The 21,735-nt window shown below is 40.8% G+C and overlaps 1 protein-coding gene across 1 annotated transcript in view; it reads left to right on the top strand.

Annotated features, from left to right (window-relative positions):
- Positions 1–21,735, top strand: part of LOC145410403 (uncharacterized) — an 88,213-nt gene that overhangs the window by 14,666 nt on the left and 51,812 nt on the right. The window contains exons 2-5 of the mRNA XM_080280555.1: positions 5,930–6,261; positions 6,860–6,931; positions 17,871–18,024; positions 21,319–21,427. Coding sequence (XP_080136681.1) covers positions 5,930–6,261; positions 6,860–6,931; positions 17,871–18,024; positions 21,319–21,427 — 667 coding nt within the window. The remainder of the gene's footprint in view (positions 1–5,929; positions 6,262–6,859; positions 6,932–17,870; positions 18,025–21,318; positions 21,428–21,735) is intronic.

Genomic DNA, 21,735 nt, shown 5'->3' with positions numbered 1-21,735 from the left:
GTATGTACACAGTTCCGTCAGCCAGGTGTGCCTTAGTTGTGGCATTGCCTCCAACACACCCTCACCCCGCCATAACCCTTAGCGGTGGCCGGCGCTGTGGCAGCAACTGGACCTTACAACCCACACTGCAACACCCACAACACATACACACACACATACCCTTTACCCTCTTCCCGCCTGTGTGTGTGTGTGTGTGTGTGTGTGTGTGTGTGTGTGTGTGTGTGTGTGTGTGTGTGTGTATACAAGTAGGTTATAACTATCTACCTGATCTTGTTTCTACGTATGTAAGTAGATGGTAGAACGTGGCCTGTATGCATCAGTTTATAAACTTAACCCCTTCAGTACGGTAGCTTGTACAGATTACTCCGGGCAGTTACTTGTGCCTCTTGCTGTCATACCAATTTATACATACTTATTATATCGGCATTTTATTTTTCTGTTTGGTGATTATACACACATCCATACATCCATACATATATCATTAATAATCTGTATATGTGTCAGGTAATTTACGAATGGATAGAGGGTGTTATGTGAGATGTGAGGCAAATTTCAGGATGGTCGTTTAGGGTTGATTGTGGGTAGGTGGGACAGATGTGAATATTAAAGTCCACCCTGTATGTGTATCTATCAGTGTTTATCTATCTGTCTTTCTCCCCTGCTATGGATCACCCCAACACTGACACATGGTTTCCGCATCTCCCAGCCTTCACGCTTCTTTGCCGTGGGAGAGAGAGAGAGAGAGAGGAATGGGACGGTGCTTACTGTCTCATATATATTCCACATTAAATATTTGACACATTTATCCTTAAACTTTAGACAGAGGCTACTTTCAGACGGACTTTTTCTCATTATATTCTGCCATTCTTTACTAAACTCCATTTAATTGTTCTGTGTGTGTGTGTGTGTGTGTGTGTATGATTCGTTTTTCCCCTCTCTCTCTCTCTCTCTCTCTCTGTTAGATGTGTTCACTTTGTCAGCATACGTTTTTCACTATATTCTTTGCTCACCCAGGCACTTCTCTGCTGACTCTACTACTGTGCTGTCTCTACACTGCTGATTTTTGTACTCCGCACCCTACAACCCCTCTCGTTTCCCCGCCATGTTTCTTCTCATTCCCTCCCCCATTTAGGTACGAACTGCTCTTTTGAAATGTCTGCTTGCGTCCTCCCCCTTCCCCTAACCATTAATTTGGCCATCCAGTACTCGTCTACCAACACACTGTCGCCTTCCTCCTGTTCAGTTCTTCAATGCAGGAGATAACCAGTGCTCTTAATTTTCATGCGCACAACTGGTTAACTCTGGAACAGCCGTCCTTAGTCGGCCTTTCCTTCTGCCTGTGACCTCCAGTCTTTTAAACGCACTATATCAAAGCATCTCGAAATGAATGGATCTTAATTTTCTCTCTCTCTCTCTCTCTCTCTCTCTCTCTCTCTCTCTCTCTCTTTTTTTTTTTTTTTAAGGGACAACATTGTAGGGATTTTCTTTTGGTTCATTTTATTGTGCAATAAGTAAATAAATAAACAAAAACTGTTGGGGATGGGAGGATTTATACCCGGGTCTCGCTGTTTACTACGTGTCATGTCTGTGTGAGGTCAAGGAACCATCCCAGGCGCTGTTAACACGTCACTGGGGCAATTGTGGGTAAGACGATGATAATTAGCTTCACTCCATCCCAATCCATCTTCCTGGCTATACTTCTCAGCACATTCACCTTTTTCCTCTATATCATTTTCTCCTTCCCACATTTCTCTTTTTCTTCTATATCATTTTCTCTTTCCCACTTTCCTCTTTTTCCTCTACCGGTATATCATTTTCTCTTTCCCTCGTCTTTGCTTAGTGGTTTATATTATCTCCAGTAAGTAGCCGATACCACTTGATGGATGGTTGTTCAATGAGCGTTGTTGCTGTGGCCGTTTTCCTTAAGGCACATACAGTACTTCCGAAGAGATGGTTTATTTCGTGTGCTGTATAGAGTCATTCCTTTTTCATGACGTATTGATCAAAATAGCCGCCAGATACCTTCGTGAACATCATTTCAAATATTTTCGTCCACTGTTTGGAAATGTAAAGACGGAAAGATTTTTGATACCTTTTGGAGAAACTATACGTCATGCCTTCCTTCTTAGCCTATTCCTTTACCGCATCTTCCTCAAAGTGAAAATCAGAAAAAAGATGGTGCTGATGACGACAACTACGATGATGATGATTGATGATGATATAAAAGCAAAATTGAATGTTTGAAAGGGCGAGTGATATGAGTGAGTCAGGTGAATTTGGATTCAGGTGTGCAAGCGGGGTGAGTCAGGCTGCATTACTCATTACAGGCCTGACAACCTTGAACGCCATACACCCTCGCCTTTTAGTAAACATTGAACCCATAGCAAACACACTCAACAGAACTGATAGTAAACAAACTCTATAGTGAACACAGACCCTTTATCAAACAGTAAACAGGGACATTACATTACTTTAATAAACAGAATAAATACATACCCAACAGCCAACAGTAAACAGAGCCAGGAGTAGAGAGATATAACAGATCAAATAATCCAACTGTAAATAGCAAACAGAACCGTAAAGAACAGTAAACAATAAGCAGCCGTAAACAGAATATCACTTAGGTAAACTTTCGGCTTTATTGCCTCGTACGACACTTTCTTTATCACTATTTTTTTTATCTTATCAATTCCATGTTTTTAGTTTCCTTTTTTTTCAACTCATTTCTCTCTTAGTTTTTTGCTCTATTTTTTTACTGTATTTTATGCCCGATTTATGCTCATATTTATCGAGTTTCTTCCATTTCTGTTTAATTTTATGGATGTGTGTGTGTGTGTGTGTTTCTTCCAGGAGGGTATGGCAAGAGACGGACAATGCTTTTTTTTTTTTTTTTTTTTTTTTTTTTTTTAATTGACTTGTGCCATATTTCCCTCCAACACATCACCGCATTTCCGTCCATCAGGCCCGTACGTGTCCTTGAATGGGTAAGACCTTGGCAACACACGCACGTACCATAACAACCTGCCGCCAAAAAAAGGTTAATATAATCATGTTGTTGTCGGGAGGGTCATCATTCTGAGTTTTTTTTTATTTTTTTTTTTATTTACTCACGATTTTATTTCGCATGAGAGACATACGACGGAGACCACTACTCTATTTATTTATTTATTTATTTTGTTTCTAGTGTATTACTTTATTATATTTGGCTACGGGGATAGTCGAATGCGATGATTGGATTTGTCCTTCATAAAACCTATCAACCCATATTACACATTCCTTTTTTAATGCCGAATAGAATCACCTGACGTAGCAAGAATTGACCACTTCACTACGATGACGGCTTTTTATAATTTTCTCTATTGCTACAACTGTATGATTTTATTTTGGTTAGGAGACACCGCACTATAATATTTTTACTCCAAATTGGCTACAACTGCGCTCTTTCCTTCTTGAATACGGAGCTATAACTATACTGTAGATTAGCAGAGGAATATGGTGCTGGTCACGAAGAAGTGCAGTGGAATGGGATGTAGAGCATTGTCTTTTTCTGCCACTGAGTAACGTGAAATAAGTTGCCTAAGGACGAAAATCGGGGCCAAGTTAAAGTGAAAGGAGTATAGTGAAGGAGTTAGTCTGCTAGAGGTAATGGGTATAAGAGTATTAGCATTGCCAGTCTAATGAAGCCAAGCATTTTTTCTTCAACAGGATTCTTAACATTAGGAACAAACTGCCCAGGGATGTTGTTCGTTGCAGTGCCGTGGTGACATTCAGAAGTCTCTTGGATAGGTCTTTCGCCTCAAATCCCCAGCTAAACGCCTTCCTGACTGGCCATATTGGAAGGATTTATATAACAGAAGAGAACAGTAAAGTGTACTAAACAAAATGAATCGCTTAGGAAAAAGTGTTTGGTCCCTTCACTAACCGGTTTTCCCATGCTGAGGAAAATCGTCTGGAGGTGGCGGAAATTAAATAGAAAAATAGAGATTGAACCTCTCTCTCTCTCTCTCTCTCTCTCTCTCTCTCTCTCAGGCTTGATTTGGGCTTGCCTTGCGTGTCTGCCAGTTTGCCCGTGTTCTGGGAAATTGTGTGTGTGTGTGTGTGTGTGTGTGTGTGTGTGTGTGTGTGTGTGTGTTCCTTGATGTCGTTTGGGGTGCGATGGGTCAGGAGTGGAGGGTAATTGGATTAGGTCTTCACTTTCATCTCACAGCCGTCCCCAACACACACACACACACACACACACACACACACACACACACACACACACACACACACACACACACACACACACACACACACACACATTACCACTTCCGCTCATACAAGCACATGGTTACACTCTCACTTTACTGTGGTCAACGCTATATGCTACGACGTAGATACTGAATATGTACTACTACTACTTCTGCCACAATTATTATTATTATTATTATTATTATTATTATTATTATTATTATTTACACAGTTCAGCAAAATTGAAGTAATGAAAAACTGTTTTAATTCTGACTATATATTTATTTTTATTACACATGTGAACACAGTAAATAATACATTTGGGCTGTTTCCATCACATCACATGTTAATAGAACATTAAAAAGAAAGTTAGAATATAGCAGATCATACATTTCAGTCGATCTATACAATATTGTTCTAAATTAACTGAAAATGAAAATGTTTAGTCAATGTAATTTTTAAACCTGTACATAATGGAAACATCACTATGTATTCCATGGCTCACATAAAAGTTCTCTAGTCTGTAATTTCCTTTTTTTTTTCTTTTTCTTTTTTTTCCCCCCTCCAAAACTTGGTTTGGTGGCCAGTCGTTTGTAAACTTTTCCTGGTGCGTCCCTATGACTCATCCAGCAGTAGTCCGCCATCGTACTGACGTCCCAGCATCCCTGGTGCCTTCTTTCCATGTCCTTGATATCCGGATGGAATCTTTCTCCCTGTTCTTCACTCACCGCTCCAAGATTTTCTGGGAATAGCTCCAAATGCGAATCCAAAAAATGACCTTTGAGACTCACGTTGCAACCCAACTCCTTAAACTTGACCAACAAATTTATCATAGTTTCCTTGTTACGTAAAAACTTAGAAATTACACCTTTGAATTATACCCAAGCCTCTCACTCCAGGTCGTTCATCGCACCATCAGTGAAGATTAATGAGTCAGGCTGAAAAACTACGATTACTAAAATTGAAAACTAAGATTCTCTTGAGTGGATCTCGTGGAGTTTGGTGTGTTAACTATAGTGCGTTTGTTGGACCTGGCAAAAATCCGTAGCCCTTTTTAGCTCAGTTGATGACCTTGTGTACACCTACTGGAGGGTTAATTGCACTAGTAACCAAGGAGACTAATTGCTGTCATAACTAGGCTCACCGAATTTCATGCAACCGTGGCAATATTGAGGTTGGGAGAGCTGTCCAGTTTGTCAGATGAAAGCAAACCTACAGTACTATAGAACTCCTTGTAGAACCCAGAGAAGTGTTTATAAAGGATATTAACCAATTTACAGGATAAATTAATCTCTTGTACAGCTTATTTTTACTACAAGATCGTTTTGAAGTTGTCTTTATTTAACATTCTCTTGGGATTTAACATATTAGATCTTAACATTAGTTTAGTTTTATCAGAGTGTTTGTATCAGTAATATACGAGAGGATGCTGAGAGGTAATGTGCAGAATAAACAGCTGAAAGAGAGGTGTTTGCGGTGTCTAGTGCCTCTTGGAATACCAGCCCTAGTCGTGGGGTACTGGTGGGTGGTTTCCTTAAGTTGCAGCGAGTTAATCAGCACAAAGTCAAGGGCCAACACACTCCAGGTTTCAGGCGGTAGAAAAAAAAACGGCCCATCTCTGTTTTAAGTTACTGTAAATTATTATTATTATTATTATTATTATTATTATTATTAATCAGTGCTTTTCTTTGCATTGCAGACACCGAGCCTAAGGAATCTCTAACGGACAAAACCGCCAGCGAGACTTTGAACAACGGTCTCCCCTCCACCCCCTCCCCCACCACCCACACCTCCGCCTCCACCCCGCGGGAAGATGGCGTGGAGGAGACCAGCGGAGGGAGGGAGGAGGAAGGGGAGGTAATCGAGAATAGTAAGAAGCCCTCTCCTATGGCCTTCACTATTGACCTGGACGGAGGCGGTTCGGGAGGCGGCGATTCAACGGGGAAGAAGTTGGATATTACGGCGTCCATCAGCAAGTGGGCGCCCAAGCACAGGAGGAATTTGAGTCTTACCAAGGTCGACGAGCACAAGGTGAGAGAGAGAGAGAGAGAGAGAGAGAGAGAGAGTTTAATCTTTTCAATATGGTGACATTTTTATCACATCCTGGAGCTAATAAAAAAAAAAAAAACAGGAAAAAAAGTTTGTCACCAGAATGAGAGAGAGAGAGAGAGAGAGAGAGAATTTATATATATGCACCTGGATTCCGTACGTATTTAATTGGCCTCTAAATTTATTCTCGTAATTCGCACCACTTTCAAACTTTTTCAAAATTCTGCACCGTATGAATGATAAATAAGTGGTTTGAACAGTACGTATAATTTGATATAGATTAATTCTAAATATGTCGGTCCGATATTTTTAAAGACTGGTGGTTACTGGTTCTGGTTTCAATTATTTTCGAAATTTTGTCACGAATGGTTTTGAAAATTTTTTGTGTGAATGCTCTGTAAGTTTTTTTCATGTTTGGGGTAGGCCTTTTTTCCCAGTAAAAAAAAAAAATCATGTTAGCTAACTTTTTGACTCATTGGCCTATTAGTTTTGGTTTCTGCCTGCCATTGCCTTTTCCCAAGCCAGTGTTTTGCCCTCACTAACCCACTCACCCTCTGTCCTCTGGCGTCGGGGGGTTAAGGTTGTGGAGAACTTTTTCGACGAGAATGGCAACTCCAGATCCAAGCGACGCAGCACCATCAGTCGACTGGATGTGAGCAGTTAATAATTTAATCTGAGTGACCGTTATTATCAGTTATTTATTGATTTGTTGACTTTTTTACATTTATACGGATTTTTGGCACTGTTTTGTATTTCGAAGTTATTAATTTATTGACATATATTGGCCTTTATACAGTTGTGGATTTTTTGTACTTGACTGTATTTCAAAATTTGTTACACGTTTATTATTTTTACTTATACACCGACTGTTTATTTTTTCTTTTTATCAGGAGTGTGGTACCTTTATATTTTTATCATTTTTACATGGAATTTACCCAACCCGTTGATTTTTTTTTATTTACATGAAATTTCCGACACTTTTTCTTCAGTAAGACAAAATTTCTCACTGGCGTCACTTCGTTCCTTTAGTTTATAATGGATGTTTTTCAAGCGGTTGTTATTTTGATGTCGTGGGGAAGATTTTGTTTTGGCTCGACATTGTTTTTCACTTGATTTCACTTTTTGATTGTTTTTTTATTCGATTTCACGTTTTCATTTTTATTTTATGGATGTTGAGTATAGTCCGGTACTCTTAATAAGTGTGTTTTTGTACCGATGAGTGTGTTTGCATCAGTGTCCTTGCTCCTTTATTATTTTTGCGTCACTGCATGGCTTTACTTGCAAATAAAACTAGTTAGGCTGGCTTGACCTGCATGTTTGTGTGTATTTGCACAGTTTTTAAAGAGTTTGTATATTCCTCTAAGTTTGTGTCCAGATGTGTATTATTTAAGCTTAGGTTTTAATATATGAATACTTATATGGAAAAATGTGGCTAGTATTATCATGGTTTTTTTTTATGTAGGTATATTTGGTACAGTACTGTTTATATTGGTATGTTGTTAATATTATAGTTAGGCTCACTTCCTCCATCAAAGAAAGAGAGAGTAGGGAGGGAGGATGAAGTTCCAAGTCTTGAATGATGGTTGAGATTATGCATGACAGAGAGAGAGAGACGAAGTTCCAAGTCTTAAATGATGAGTGAAACGATGCATGAAAAGAGATGAAATAAAGTCTGGAAAAATAAGGAAAACATAAAGGAAGATGGAAGTGAAGTAAATATAAGAAGTTGGAGAGAGAAGAGTACGAGGAGGAGAAGGAAGAAACGAGAGAAAGAGAGAGAGAGAGAGAAGAATATGGATGAAGTGGAATGGAAAACGTGAGATGTAAAGAAATGAGATTCAGAATAGAGAGAGGAAGAGAACTGAGATCGAGTGAAAGGAGGGGAAACGAGAGATGTCGAGAGTTGAAGAAAAAACTGGCCTGGAGTGGATGGGAGTAAAACTTGAGACGAGAGAGAGAGAGAGAGAGAGAGAGACGAATTAAAGACAGGAGAGGAGAAAGGGAGAAATAATGGAAAGAGGAAGGAGGGGCGTGAAAAATAATTGGTCTTGATATCAGCGCCTTGAAATGCTGAAATGGAAATTATACCAAGAAATCAATATACAAGCATGTGTAAGGAGAGAGATAGAGAGAGAATATAGAGGTGAATAGAGGCAGAAGAGAGGGAATACAGAGGAGGGGGAAGGAAGGAGGGAGTGGAGAGTGAAGTAAGAGGAGGGAAAGTAAAGATAGGGAAGAAATAAGGAAGTAAAGAATGAAGGGATGGCGAGGGAAATAAAGCAACGAGAAAGAGGGAGGGAGGGAGAGGTGAGTTAAAAGTGAGACGAAGTGACGGGAGGAGGAAGGAGGGAGGAATGAAGGTAGCGGAGAGAGGGAGGGTGGAGAGAAGAGAGAGAGCGGAAGGTGAGAGAGGAGGGAGGAAGGGAGAGGCCAATGAAAGGTGAGAGGAACTGAAGGGAGGAGGAATAGAGGAGAGGTAAGTTAGTTAAAATATTAATGCCTACCAGCTGCACATGTTATTAAAGCAGACAACCACCAGGGAGTTAAGAAGGGGACCTTTTTACTATCTCCACCTCTCCTACTTTAAAGGGAGGGTGGAGAGAGAGGAAGGAGGGTGGAGAGAGAGAGAGAGAGAGAGTGTGGATGAAGGACGGGGAGGAAGAGGGATGAGATGCGTGGCACGGTATGTATGCATGACTCACGCGAGTTGCCACGTGTTGCCTGTGTGTGTGTGTGTGTGTGTGTGTGTGTGTGTGTGTGTGTGTGTGTGTGTGTGTGTGTGTGTCAGGAGGGAGAGGGAGTGTGTTACGGCCCGTGCTCGCCTGCAGTTAACCTCATTATTACTGCTGCTAATTGCGTCATAGCTCATTATCTCACTAATTACTATATTCCCTGTTCCTATAGTGTTTATCCTATCGTTATTGCTATCCATACTGCCTTTACTTCGCTATCTAGAAGTATAAATGTAAGTGTATATCGGGTTCAGCGTCTCATGCGAGGGAGGGTGTTGGTCTGAACGAACACTCCCATGCTGGCCAAGTACGAATGGGGAAGTGGTGTTTGATGGGTGATGCGCGTGAATGGAAGTGTTGTAGTGTGTGTGTGTGTGTGTGTGTGTGAGAGAGAGAGAGAGAGAGAGAGAGAGAGAGAACAAACTAATATGAAATGACATTATAGTTCGTTCATCATAACTTGGCCTAGATTTTTCTCTTTTTTTTCAGCTTATTTCACATAGACTAGTTAAAAAAACAAAACTACAGTTGTACATGACTAGCATTATATTTCACTGTTAATCTATTGTCACAACTCACCATTCAAGACGGAGAGCTGACATCTTTGGGCCACGTGAGAGTGAAGGGGGTATACCAACACCCACGTAATTTTATGCCATTGCTCTGTTCTCGAAAAGTAAATTCAAGACAGACGCGCATCGCAAGGCTTCCTCGTTACCCCTGAGCCGCCCCATAGTCTTACTTGGATCGTTACACAAATATCCTGTTAAGGGGGAACTCTTGTTATGTAATGATTTGACTTTTTCTCTGTATAGACGCTCAGGAAGATTGTTTTTACTAGATATTAATGTTGCTGACTCTCTCTCTCTCTCTCTCTCTCTCTCTCTCTCTCTCTCTCTCTCTCTCTCTCATAGCGTCTTACCTATTTCAATCAGCTTAACATGGCCTGGAGATGGTAGTCAGCGGGAGAGGGGTTACGCTCAGCAGAGGGTGATAAAGTCAGCAACGGTGGTAGAGTCAGCAGCAGGTGATGAAGTAAGCAAGGGTGGCAGAGTCAGCAGAAGTGGATAGCAGAGTCAGTACCAGGTTTTACAGTCAGCAAGAGTGGTAGAGTCAGCAGGAAGTGATAGCATAGTCAGCAATTATGGAGTCATCATGGGTTATAGAGTCAGCAGGGTGGTAGAGTCAACAGTAGGGGAGGGTGGAAGAAGTCTAGTCCCCCCCATAGTCAGCAGAAATGATGGAGTCAGCACGGATTATAGTGGTAGAGTCTGCAGGAAGTGATAGCATAGTCAGCAACTATAGAGTCAGCAGGGTTGTAGAGTCAGCAGGAGGGCAGGGTGGAAGAAGTCTAGTCGCCTGTCTGACCACTGAGATTGGTGGTATCCGGTGACCCCACAACCACCACTCACACAAACCCCACCACTCACACAAACCCCACCACTCACACAATCCCCACCACTCACACAAACCCCATCACTCACACAAACCCCATCACTCACACAACCACCTCCACTCACACAACCACCTCCACTCACACAACCACCTCCACTCAAACCCCACCACTCACACAACTACCCTCACACACAAACCCCACCACTCACACAACTACCCTCACTCACACAAACCCCACCACTCACAAACCCCACCACTCACACAACTACCCTCACTCACACAAACCCCACCACTCACAACTCCCACCACTCACACAAACCACTCACACAGCCACCTCTACCCACACAAACCCCACCATAATCCTTCACAGATATTACCCTCTGTGTTTATAATCAGCCGTGAGGAAGGGTAAATCGTCAATAAAGTAAGCCATAAATTAACAGTACGGGAACTGGACGGGATCATATGGCCTTTGGTTCCTTCTTCCTTGCATAAAAAAAAAAAAAATGTAAAGGATCCTCATGTGACAAGAATCAAGGAAAACGTAACCCGCATTTTCCTCCTAAGCGATTTATTTTTGGATATGGCTGGTTAATATCCTTTTATGCCCTTTATATGTAGAGTATGGCGATATTTGAAGGATTTATATAACAAAATAGGACAGTAAGGTGTAGTATGCAAAATAAATCTCTCAGGAAAAGGTGTTAGAGGATTTATATAACAAAATAGGACTATGGTGTAGTATGCAAAATAAATCTCTCAGGAAAAGGTGTTAGAGGATTTATATAACAAAATAGGACTATGGTGTAGTATGCAAAATAAATCTCTCAGGAAAAGGTGTTAGAGGATTTATATAACAAAATAGGACTATGGTGTAGTATGCAAAATAAATCTCTCAGGAAAAGGTGTTAGAGGATTTATATAACAAAATAGGACTATGGTGTAGTATGCAAAATAAATCTCTCAGGAAAAGGTGTTAGAGGATTTATATAACAAAATAGGACTATGGTGTAGTATGCAAAATAAATCTCTCAGGAAAAGGTGTTAGAGGATTTATATAACAAAATAGGACTATGGTGTAGTATGCAAAATAAATCTCTCAGGAAAAGGTGTTAGAGGATTTATATAACAAAATAGGACTATGGTGTAGTATGCAAAATAAATCTCTCAGGAAAAGGTGTTAGAGGATTTATATAACAAAATAGGACTATGGTGTAGTATGCAAAATAAATCTCTCAGGAAAAGGTGTTAGAGGATTTATATAACAAAATAGGACTATGGTGTAGTATGCAAAATAAATCTCTCAGGAAAAGGTGTTAGAGGATTTATATAACAAAATAGGACTATGGTGTAGTATGCAAAATAAATCTCTCAGGAAAAGGTGTTAGAGGATTTATATAACAAAATAGGACTATGGTGTAGTATGCAAAATAAATCTCTCAGGAAAAGGTGTTAGATTCCTTACCTGACGAGGACGCAGGCTCATATCCTGTCCTTTCACTTTTTTTTTTTTTTATAACTTTGCCTGTATTTTCGTCTTTTTGAGGCTTATTTTTCATAGGTCAGTGGCCGAATAAGATATGGCTACGTCTTTACAGCCTTCCATAGCACTTCTTCGTGACTGACATCATATTCTTGTGTTAATTTATTTTTACAACCCATCATTGAAGAGAGATGGAGACCAAGTTAAAGTGAAGAGAGTATAGCCACATTTGTATCCACGCTTCGTAATTGTAAGGAGTGGAAAGGGAAGTGAGAAAGGTTTAAAGTCATGTATCGGGCAACAGCGGGCCTGTCCATTCACTATTTACACATTTTACCTGCGACAGTCTTGATCTGCCATAGGGAAAAAATTGTAGCTTAAGGAGAGTGAATCACGTCGCAAAAATCAGGGGAACGTTATATTGCATTCTCACTCGCCTGAATTCACTTTATTTAAAATTCACCGTAACGAAGGTAATTATGAGGTGAATTTGTTATAGCGTCATGTGTGAAGATCATAATGTGGCAGGAGTCAAGGGAACAAATGTCTGACTAAAGAGATAGTAAGCCTAGTAAGGTTTCAAAAGAAAAAAATTACCTGTAGGTTAGCAAAACATGATAGAATTACAGCATTACTATATTGCATCTTAGTCCTTGCATATTGAGAGTATTCCCTCATATTCCTGTGGGATTTGTAGGTCTTGATAGCTATACATAATTCCTAAAATTAAATGATATCTGCTGTGAATCCGTATAAGTGGCGTGACATGTTGAGGCCCGACCTTCAGTGCTCACCTGGACAGGGAAGGGGAAGGTTGTTAGAGCCTCCAGCTGTGATATGTTGGGGAGTGATTAATTATGGGATTGTAAGAGTGTAATTATTACCATCTTATAAGTGGTGTGACATGTTGAAGGACCCTTAGTGCTCGGCAGGACATAGGAGGGGAAGCTTGTCAAGGCCTCCAGCAGTGAAGTATTGGGGGACTAACCATTATGTGATTGTGAGCTTATTCCATATGATAATTTGCCCTGGAGAAGTCGTCACTATAACTGATAGAAAGACATTATATTCTGGAAACTCCTAAAGCAAGTTGATAAATGCCAAGACCTGTATATCTGTATTTTCACTTTTGCATCGTTTATAGCTAGATTTTGGTGCTGTAATAAGGTGTGTAAAATGAAGTGACGGATATACAAACTACTAAAACTTTATAGTGTATTTTTTTTATGTGTGTTCGGTTCAATGATTGGTCTTAAGGGAAATTTGCCATTAGAGAAGCGCCGATGTTGGTTATAGTGTGTTGATAAAGCAGCGAAAGTTAAAGATTGATGCTACCTTCACTATGAATTGAAAATATGAGAACGTGCAAAGAACAGATAAATAGGAACAAGAACAGTAGCTACCTATCAGACTGGTGATATATAATAAAAGTTTTGTGTGTATTAAAGCCAGCAGTTGTGCAGCCTTGGACTGTCAGGTGTTGTTATCAGCTGAGGAATTGAGTATATAACATTTGAGGAATTGAGTATATAACATTTAAGACAGTCACGATTTAAGACGCAGAGCCGAGCAGACACGGATAAGATAGCATGCATGATAACGCGGTCTTGTAATCTACATTATCACAAGTAATTCCCTGCACACTAATTTCTTAAGTCAGTCTGTGGAAAGGAAAATACAGGTGACTAACCCCCTTCACAGTCAGAGGTCTTCCTTAAACTGAATATAATAGTGTGGCAGCAGCAATAATAAGACCTAACCATACTTAAGAACCAAACCTTGTATCAGATCCTGAGCAATGGTGTAGAGAACGTAATACAAAGGCTTAGTAAACAGAGAACCAAAGCCTGACGACTTGAAAAATATTTAGAAAAGAAAAAGACCCAGTCCGTGTATCAGTGTCTCAGAAAAAGTGTAGGAGAGAAAAACAACGAACAAAACCCTTAATATGTCCTTTTAAGATATAGTACTGAAACCTAAGCCTCGAACTAAAAGAAAAGGTTTAATTGTGAAAGACTGGAAGTATGGTAGTAAGGAAGCATTCAGAACCAGATTTTTAAACGATTAATTAGACTGAGTACCAAACCTTAAAAAAGTAGTAAAACGAGAAATAAAACACACCAACTTTACTGAAAAAGTGTAGTAAAAATAAAAATGAATCGTCCACTAATAACTGTAATAAAGTCAGACGATAAAGTTTAGTAAAGACAAGCGAAGCCAAACCTTGAATCAGCCAACAAAAAAAAAAAAAAAAAGAAAGAAAAAAAAAAGAAAAGAAAAAGAAACAGCTGTAAAGGGTGTAGCTAGTAAAATCAAAACTTCAAAAGTGTAGACGTATCGAAGGATTGACACAGTAGGCTATCCTTAATTTATCGACAGAGATGTTTGAAATTAATAATGGAGCACAGAGGAAAATATAATAACAACATCCTAATCTATGAGTCCCCTCCCCCGAAATATAAATAAGTAAATTGGAATAAGATATGAAAAGTCAGTTAAGAAAGACGGACCCTGTAACCTTAAATTAGTTTCCCCATAAAAAAGACTGTAAATAAGGCAGGCAGAATGAAGGGGTCTCTAAACCAATGCAAAATCCATACCACCACCGACTTCATCAGCTTCTTCGCGTGGAGGACAGAAAGTAACAAGCAGTCCACCACAGCACCTGTAAGTCCTGGCTGGAACTAGGACTTAAGAAAATCGTATGTAGGCAGCAAGAGAGAGAAAGAGAGAGAGAGAGAAGTATGGTAACTGATGTATTATTTGAGATTAGGCTTTTTAGTACCACATTTTTCTGAGCTGAAGAATGTCGTCTGGAACAACAAAATTGACAGAGGCATCGTACTGAAAGGGTTACTGAAGATTATTACTGTTTCTTGATTGATAATTATACCTTTATGTTGTTACACGTTTAGAGTGTATAGAAACTATTAAATGCAACAACATATATATATATATATATATATATATATATATATATATATATATATATATATATATATATATATATATTACGATAATTCAGAAATACAATTAAAACAACAATCCTATAGCCCCACAACAGTATTTCCAGATTGTGTAAATTTTATAAGAACACCGAACAGTATCTGTCCATGAAATTGCAAACACACGAAAATAAAAATAAATAATCAAACCTATTAATTTTTACACTAAGTGTATGAGGCGATGGATGGCGTGTGACTTGCAAGGAGGTGGTGGTGACGGGCAGTGGGAGTCAAGCCTTAGTAGTGTTAGCCAGTAGGTGGACTTAACGGATTACCAAGGTGCTTGTAAAACCATCACCACCCAACCTTCCCCTTTTGTCCTTCACCCCGCGAGGTCAGAATGAGACCAAGTGGTACAAATACAAACGTCCCTCACTTCCCGCCCTATCCCCCGAAAGCAAGATGGTGGACTGCAGGGGAGTAGTCGGTTTCAGCTTGCAGTCAGTCGGATTCACTCTTAGATGAGCCTGGGGCCCTAACAGCAACATTCTCATCAGGAAGCTTAATAAAATCACCTTTCGGTAGTCAGAATTAAGTGAAGGTGGGGAGGTATACTAAACTGCTCTCTTCTCCTTCATGTCCTGGTTGGGACGAGGTCAGATTTTTGTGCTATCCTGTTAACTCTACATCCCTGGAACGTCTTGCCTAAGCATAAGAACAATCTGGCACTAACCAGACTAAAAGTAAAACGATATGCCAGAGCTAGAACTTAACTCCTTCATTGCACACACACACACACACACACACACACTGTGTGTGACAAGCGAAGTCTAATTACAGGGAACATAATACCTGCATTTGGGATATGAGAGAGTGACTAGTACGTATGTGAATGCTGTGGAGGGGTTGGGGGGGGAGAGAGAACAGGGGAGATCAAGGAGGAGATGGAGGGATGGAATGAAGAAGTCTTATGAATGAGGGAGGTATGAGTTGCAGAGAGGGCATCTTTAGGGGGGTAACGATGAGGCGATACATGTGGACCACACCTTCCAGGGTTAAGGCATCTGGATGCAGTTTTAGTTGAATGGTCACCATCGTTCCTGTGATATTCTTCCAGTTTAGAATAGAGGGACCAAGGGACCAAAAACCCAGCAGTTAGCTTCATTCACCAGCCTTAGGCAGGGAACTCAACCAGTTCCATGAAGGGTGACCAGAGACAACCACACATATCTAACCTTTTCTGTGGCCAGGGGTGAAACAGTTCTACCCACATATTCTAAAAGGAGAGGGGGGAAAATGTGAAGCTTGGAATCTCACTATCCTGAGAGGTCTCCAAAAATGGTTGCAGACGCCAGGCCTGGAACACAGGAAAAATTGGCAGATTTTTTCGGACTTTGGGTTTAGATTTGTTAGTCTGTTCCTTGAGACCTGGCAGTCCTTCTGCATGCCACAAAACTTCACATGGCTCCACTTCAACACTAATACAGTACCCACCATCCCTATTAAATATATGCTGGTGTTGCCTTTTTCAGGAGGGAATGATTTGGTGGTATTAGAGGGGATATATTTATGACAAGTGAGTAGTTTTTGTGGGAGATCTGTAAAGTCTTTTTTTAACTAAATTTAAGTCGTCAGTTTGTTCTCTGACCCAGCTTGGGCTGGAGCAGCAGCTAACTTATACAACCACTAATGTGAGAGGTGCGAATGTAGAATGGAAAGAGATGGTTGAAGTGAGTTTGTTCAAGGAATGAATTAATGATAATGACAGTGTAACCCCAGTCTGTCTGGCGAAGCAGGCCCACCAACTGTAGGCAAGCAGCCACCTCTGCAGGGGCATCCTGTGCAGTGAACCTATGTTCCCTTGCAGTAGACAGTACCTTGCCACACCAAAGTGTAGAGGTTTGATTCCTAGATGGATGCCACATTTGCATATGTCCACCCAGTTAACAGGGGCACCATCATCGGCTTCACATCACTTTGTCATTTGGTTATATGGCTACCACCCAACATTGTACCTGTAATTGGTTTCCTGAGTTATAGGAAACCATTAGGCTTGCTTCTCGGTGTAGAGTCACCTGAAGTGAAAGAAATGTATTAAAAGTGATGGGAGGGATATGGGAAGTAGGAAGAGAGGAGGACAGACAACGAAGAATGATAAAGGTGAAGGAAGAAGTAGACAACATTACAACAAATGAGTGGATTATGGTTGCACTACCTACCAGTATGAAAGGGAGTGAAAAGTGGAATTTGTGCTGTGTGTAAGGTCAGGTGTGATTACCCACACAAGGTGCAGAGAAAAGTGGAATTGTGTGCTAATGATGAATGAAGGAAAGGAATAGGTGACTGTGTGTATTGCTACTGAAAGTGTGTGGAATTTAACATCCATATTCATAAGCCTGAAATCATGAAGGGGAAGGCAGTCCTAATTTTGTATGATTTTCTAGAAAAACAAGTCAGAGTTTTTGAAATCAAGACAGCAAAATTTTGAATTGGTATATCAGCTCTGATATTTGCTTTTCCCAGCAGAATTTTTAAATTCTACATGATTATTAAACTCAGAATTTTGTTTTGTAATAGGTGAAAAAAAAAAAAAAAAAAAGAAGAAGAAGCATCCAGTAATGTGGTATGATGGTATTTATAGTGCTATACCACATTACTTATACATGGGTTCTTTTTGAACTAGAAGAACATGAATGGTAGTCCTAGACCGTTGGATGCAGTTTGTTTTCTCCTTATCACTTTTCATGCAGCAGTACGATTGGGGACCTGGACATAGCATCAGGTGTTGTAGATTGTCTTGTAATGGAAGGGAAGGGATGTAGTAAAAATGTATTTTCTGTCTTATTAACCCACATCCCTAACCAAAGCCTTCTTCGCATTTTCAGAGTTTTGACAGCAGCTAGGCCATAAATATATGTTCACTGTGAATCTCTCAGGACAAATAATTATCAGAGCAGTGTGTTTGGCTATAGGATCCTGTAGACCCTGATTTCCTGTACTTTGTCCAAATATTAATCAGGCTTTTTAAATTTACAGAAGGTGGAGGAGCGTGTGGGTAAGCCCCCGGTGGGTCGACCCCGGAGTGGGACCATTGGGGGTACAGGGCTGCCTCAGGGGCGGCGGGGTGGAGGTTACCACTCTGAAGGGTACTTCTCATCAGACCAGGATGATGAGGGTCCCAGAAGAACAGGTAACACTTTTGGCTATAATCTTGTCGGCCCAGGAAGCTTGCTAGCACCTCTTCCTTACCAGCTTATTGCACATACAGATGGGTAGTACTTTACCATTATTGATAGCCTTTAGCCAAAGTAATGGGTTCTTGGTGATCTACAACAGTGGGTTAAGGCACTTCAGATGCTGGAGAGGGGCACCGGAGCACCTTCACGTTTCCACTGTATGGTGAAGCAAACACCCCTCCCGATCTCTTCATATATGTATATAATTTTTTTTTTTTAATGTGTCCGACTCTGGGCATAGGCTTCACAGCCTTCTGCGTACTGAACACCTCTACATGGTAGACTGCAAGTGGGGGGGAGGGGGACTTCAGCCTGCAGTTAACTGGGTTCACACGCAAATGAACCTGGAGGTACAGCTACTGCTACAATTAAGGCACTCCAGCTTACTATGGCACATAAAGGCATGATTCTGAGGGATGAGTTATTGCTCACATAATCCCATTCAGGGCAGGTGACTGGTCACTCACCTTAAGTGTCTTAAGTGGACTGAGTAACCTAGCCTTGGGGTCCCCTACATTCCTGGTGAGGCAGTAAAGATAAAGCAATGGAAATAGACCTACACATAATTTGTATAAACTGTGTTGATAATACCAAGGTTTAGCAACATGCAACAAAATATATGTGAAATATATAAGATGATTGGCCAAGTAAGAAATTCAAGAAACCCTTTCAAGTTTTAAGGTATGTGTCATGCTTAATTGGTTATATAGCACATGCAGAACAGTACAAGGGCCCCCATGTAATGGGGTGTATAAAAGCCCGTGTTGCTTAGAGGCTAAGCGGGGATCCTCTCTTTGGCTCAGTGGTAACGTACGGGCTAATGAAGTGCTGGGGCCTGAGATCGAATCTCGGTCAGACTGTGATTAATTTGTTAAGTTTCATTTCGGTCCTTTACATTGTTGGCAGTGGTGTGGGATGTGAGGCGGGGCTTAGAGGACCATGATGTTGTTGACAGTATCTTAAATCTTACATCCTGGGGATGAGCTGTCTGTGTGGTTCGCTGGCTCCCTCTAATGGTGGCCTCCAGTGTGCTACGCTACCACGTGTGTTAGAAACTGACCAAATTAATCACCAGGGGAAGAAAAGAGTGATGTAATGGGGTGTATAAAACCTCGCGTTGCTTAGAGGCAAAGCGGAGATCCTCTCTTTGGCTCAGTGGTAACGTGCACGTCAGTGAAGGCAAGGGCTTGAGATTAAATCTCAGTCAGGCTGTGATTAATTTGTGAAGTTTCATTTTAGTCCTTTACACCCATATTAATATTTATATTGTGTTGTTAACCCTCTCTTTCTGATGATGTTTTATTTGTTTTATTCTTTCCCCCAGACAATATGGTTAGTTACTGATTTCATAAATATAATTACAGTATATTTGAGTGTATTGTCCGAGATGACTGGCTGAAGAGTATGATTGTAAATGTGTATAAGGGGAAGGGTGGTGCCCTGGAAAGAGGAAATTATAGACATAAAACTTTCTGACCACATAATGAAAGTAATGGAGAGAGTCCTAGAAGATATGATTAGTGAAAGAATGAATATTGATGAGATGCAGTTTTGAGTTTACACCAGGCACAGGGACCACTGATGCCATATTCATTGTCCGACAGCTTCAGGAAAAATACATAGGAAAGAAAAGGGATCTGTACTTTGTTTTTGTTGATTTGGAGAAGGCCTTTGAAAGAGTCCCTAGGGAGGTGGTGAAGTGGTTAATGAGAAAGCTTGGGATAAGGAGTGGCTGGTTCGAGTGGTTATGGCTATGTACAATATGTGAGTGCTCGCACCCAGGTGAGAATGAAAGGAGATTTAAGTGATGAGTTTTCCGTGATTGTTGGCATGCATCAGGGGTCAGTTTTGAGCTCGTTATTGTTTGTCATGGTGCTTCAAGCTCTCATAAGATTTCAGAAAGGAACTCCCATGGGAGATGTTGGAAACTGATGACTTGGTGGTGATTGCAGAGAATGAAAATGGGGCAGAGGAAAGATTGAGGAACTGAAGAGACGGAGTGGGGCACAAAGGTTTGAGAGTAAGTGTGGACAAAACAAAAGTGATGATAACTAGGGCTGGTGGAAGTACTGTCAAAGAAGAGAGTGGCCTTGTGCAGTTTGCCATAAGGGTGGGGGAAGTAACTCCATCTTGTGCAGTATTTGTGATAAGTGGGTGCATAAGAGGTGTAGTGGTATTAAAGGTAGACTGTGAGATAATGTTGATTTCATGTGAGTGGTGTATTGGGGAGAGCTTATAGAGATTGTCAGGCACGAATGGATTGATCTTGCTGGCGAGACTACTGAGTGTGTGAAAGAGTTGGACACTAGACACGCTATGTGAAGGCAGTGGAACTGGAGCTAGCTCTCTGGCTAGGGTAAGGAATAGTTAAGAGAGTTCAGGGAGCTGTTGCCTCTCCTGACATTGAAACGGCTCTTCCTCCGTGCTAAGGGATCCTTGTATACGGCATGTGCTAGGAATGTAATGCTGCATGGTAGTGAAACCTGGGCATTAAAGAAAGAGGTTATTCATAGGCTCAGTCATACAGAAATGACAATGATTAGATGGATGTGTAGTGCATCCTTAAATGTGAGGCCTGGGGGGGGCTAGGTTCATAATTGAAGAGTTGAGAGGAAGGGTGGGAATGGAGTATGTTGGTGCTGTGATGAGGAGGGGCAGATTGAGATGGTTTGGACATGTGGAGAGGATGGAGGGTGATATTTGGATGCAGAAAGTGATGTGTGAATGTCAGGGGGTAGGGTTGTGAGAGGCAGGCTGATAAAGACCAGGGATGAGGTCGTAGAGTGTGCCCTCCGGGATAAGGGACAGAATAGGGAGGCTGCCAGAGATCGAGCAGCATGGAGACCAAGACTGATGCATGCAAGCACATTGGAGCCTTTATGAATGTTACGAAACAATACAACAACCCCTAGAGTCCTAGACATTATTACTCAGTTCAGGATAATCTTCTTGAATGGGAGGACACTAATTCATTCACTTCCAGTTGACTCTCCTAAGCTGAATATTATCATGTGGTAGATGCAGAAATAAAGAACAAAAACATGTCTTCATTTTGAAGGAGTTAAAAACAGTCATTATACAAAACATCACAGAACCAACACAACACCACCATGAGTTATGTGAATGGCTGTTGGAAATCTTAGTCATGTCTACCCTAGAAGCAAAATTTTCTACGGCAACAATCAGTTATGATTGACATTTCATATGTAGTATTTATAATACAGTATTATCACATCCTGATTCCACAGAGCTGAAATCTCCCAGATCTCCACGAACTCCAGAGCTAAAATCTCCTCAGACTCCTCAGCGTTTAGTGCGCTCCTCCTCACAGGACTCAGCCAAGGGCACCAGTCTCAGGTTAGTGAGTCCACAAGTAGGCCTGGTGGAGAATGGTCAGGCTCAACAGTACTCATTTCACACGTATGCAAGGTCATTGGCATTATTAAAATATATCCCATCTTCTTTGATATTATGAGCAATTAGTCCTTATTTAAAAGTGTTTCATATAAAATTGTATCATTATGAAGCTGATGAATTAACACCAATTCTTCACTTAAAGTTGCTCATGATTCACTGTAAATTTGCACTAAATGAGCATCCCCCCCACATACATGCTCGTTCATGAATCAGATACGTCTCGCTTAAATTTGCTTTGCTTCAAGTGT

This window comes from Coenobita brevimanus, chromosome 85, assembly GCF_032717465.1.
Source record: "Coenobita brevimanus isolate Jiangsu-jjx chromosome 85, ASM3271746v2, whole genome shotgun sequence".
Taxonomy (NCBI): Eukaryota; Metazoa; Arthropoda; class Malacostraca; order Decapoda; family Coenobitidae; genus Coenobita; species Coenobita brevimanus.
Note: the sequence above shows the minus strand (reverse complement) of the source record. Positions and strands in the feature narration are given on the sequence as shown.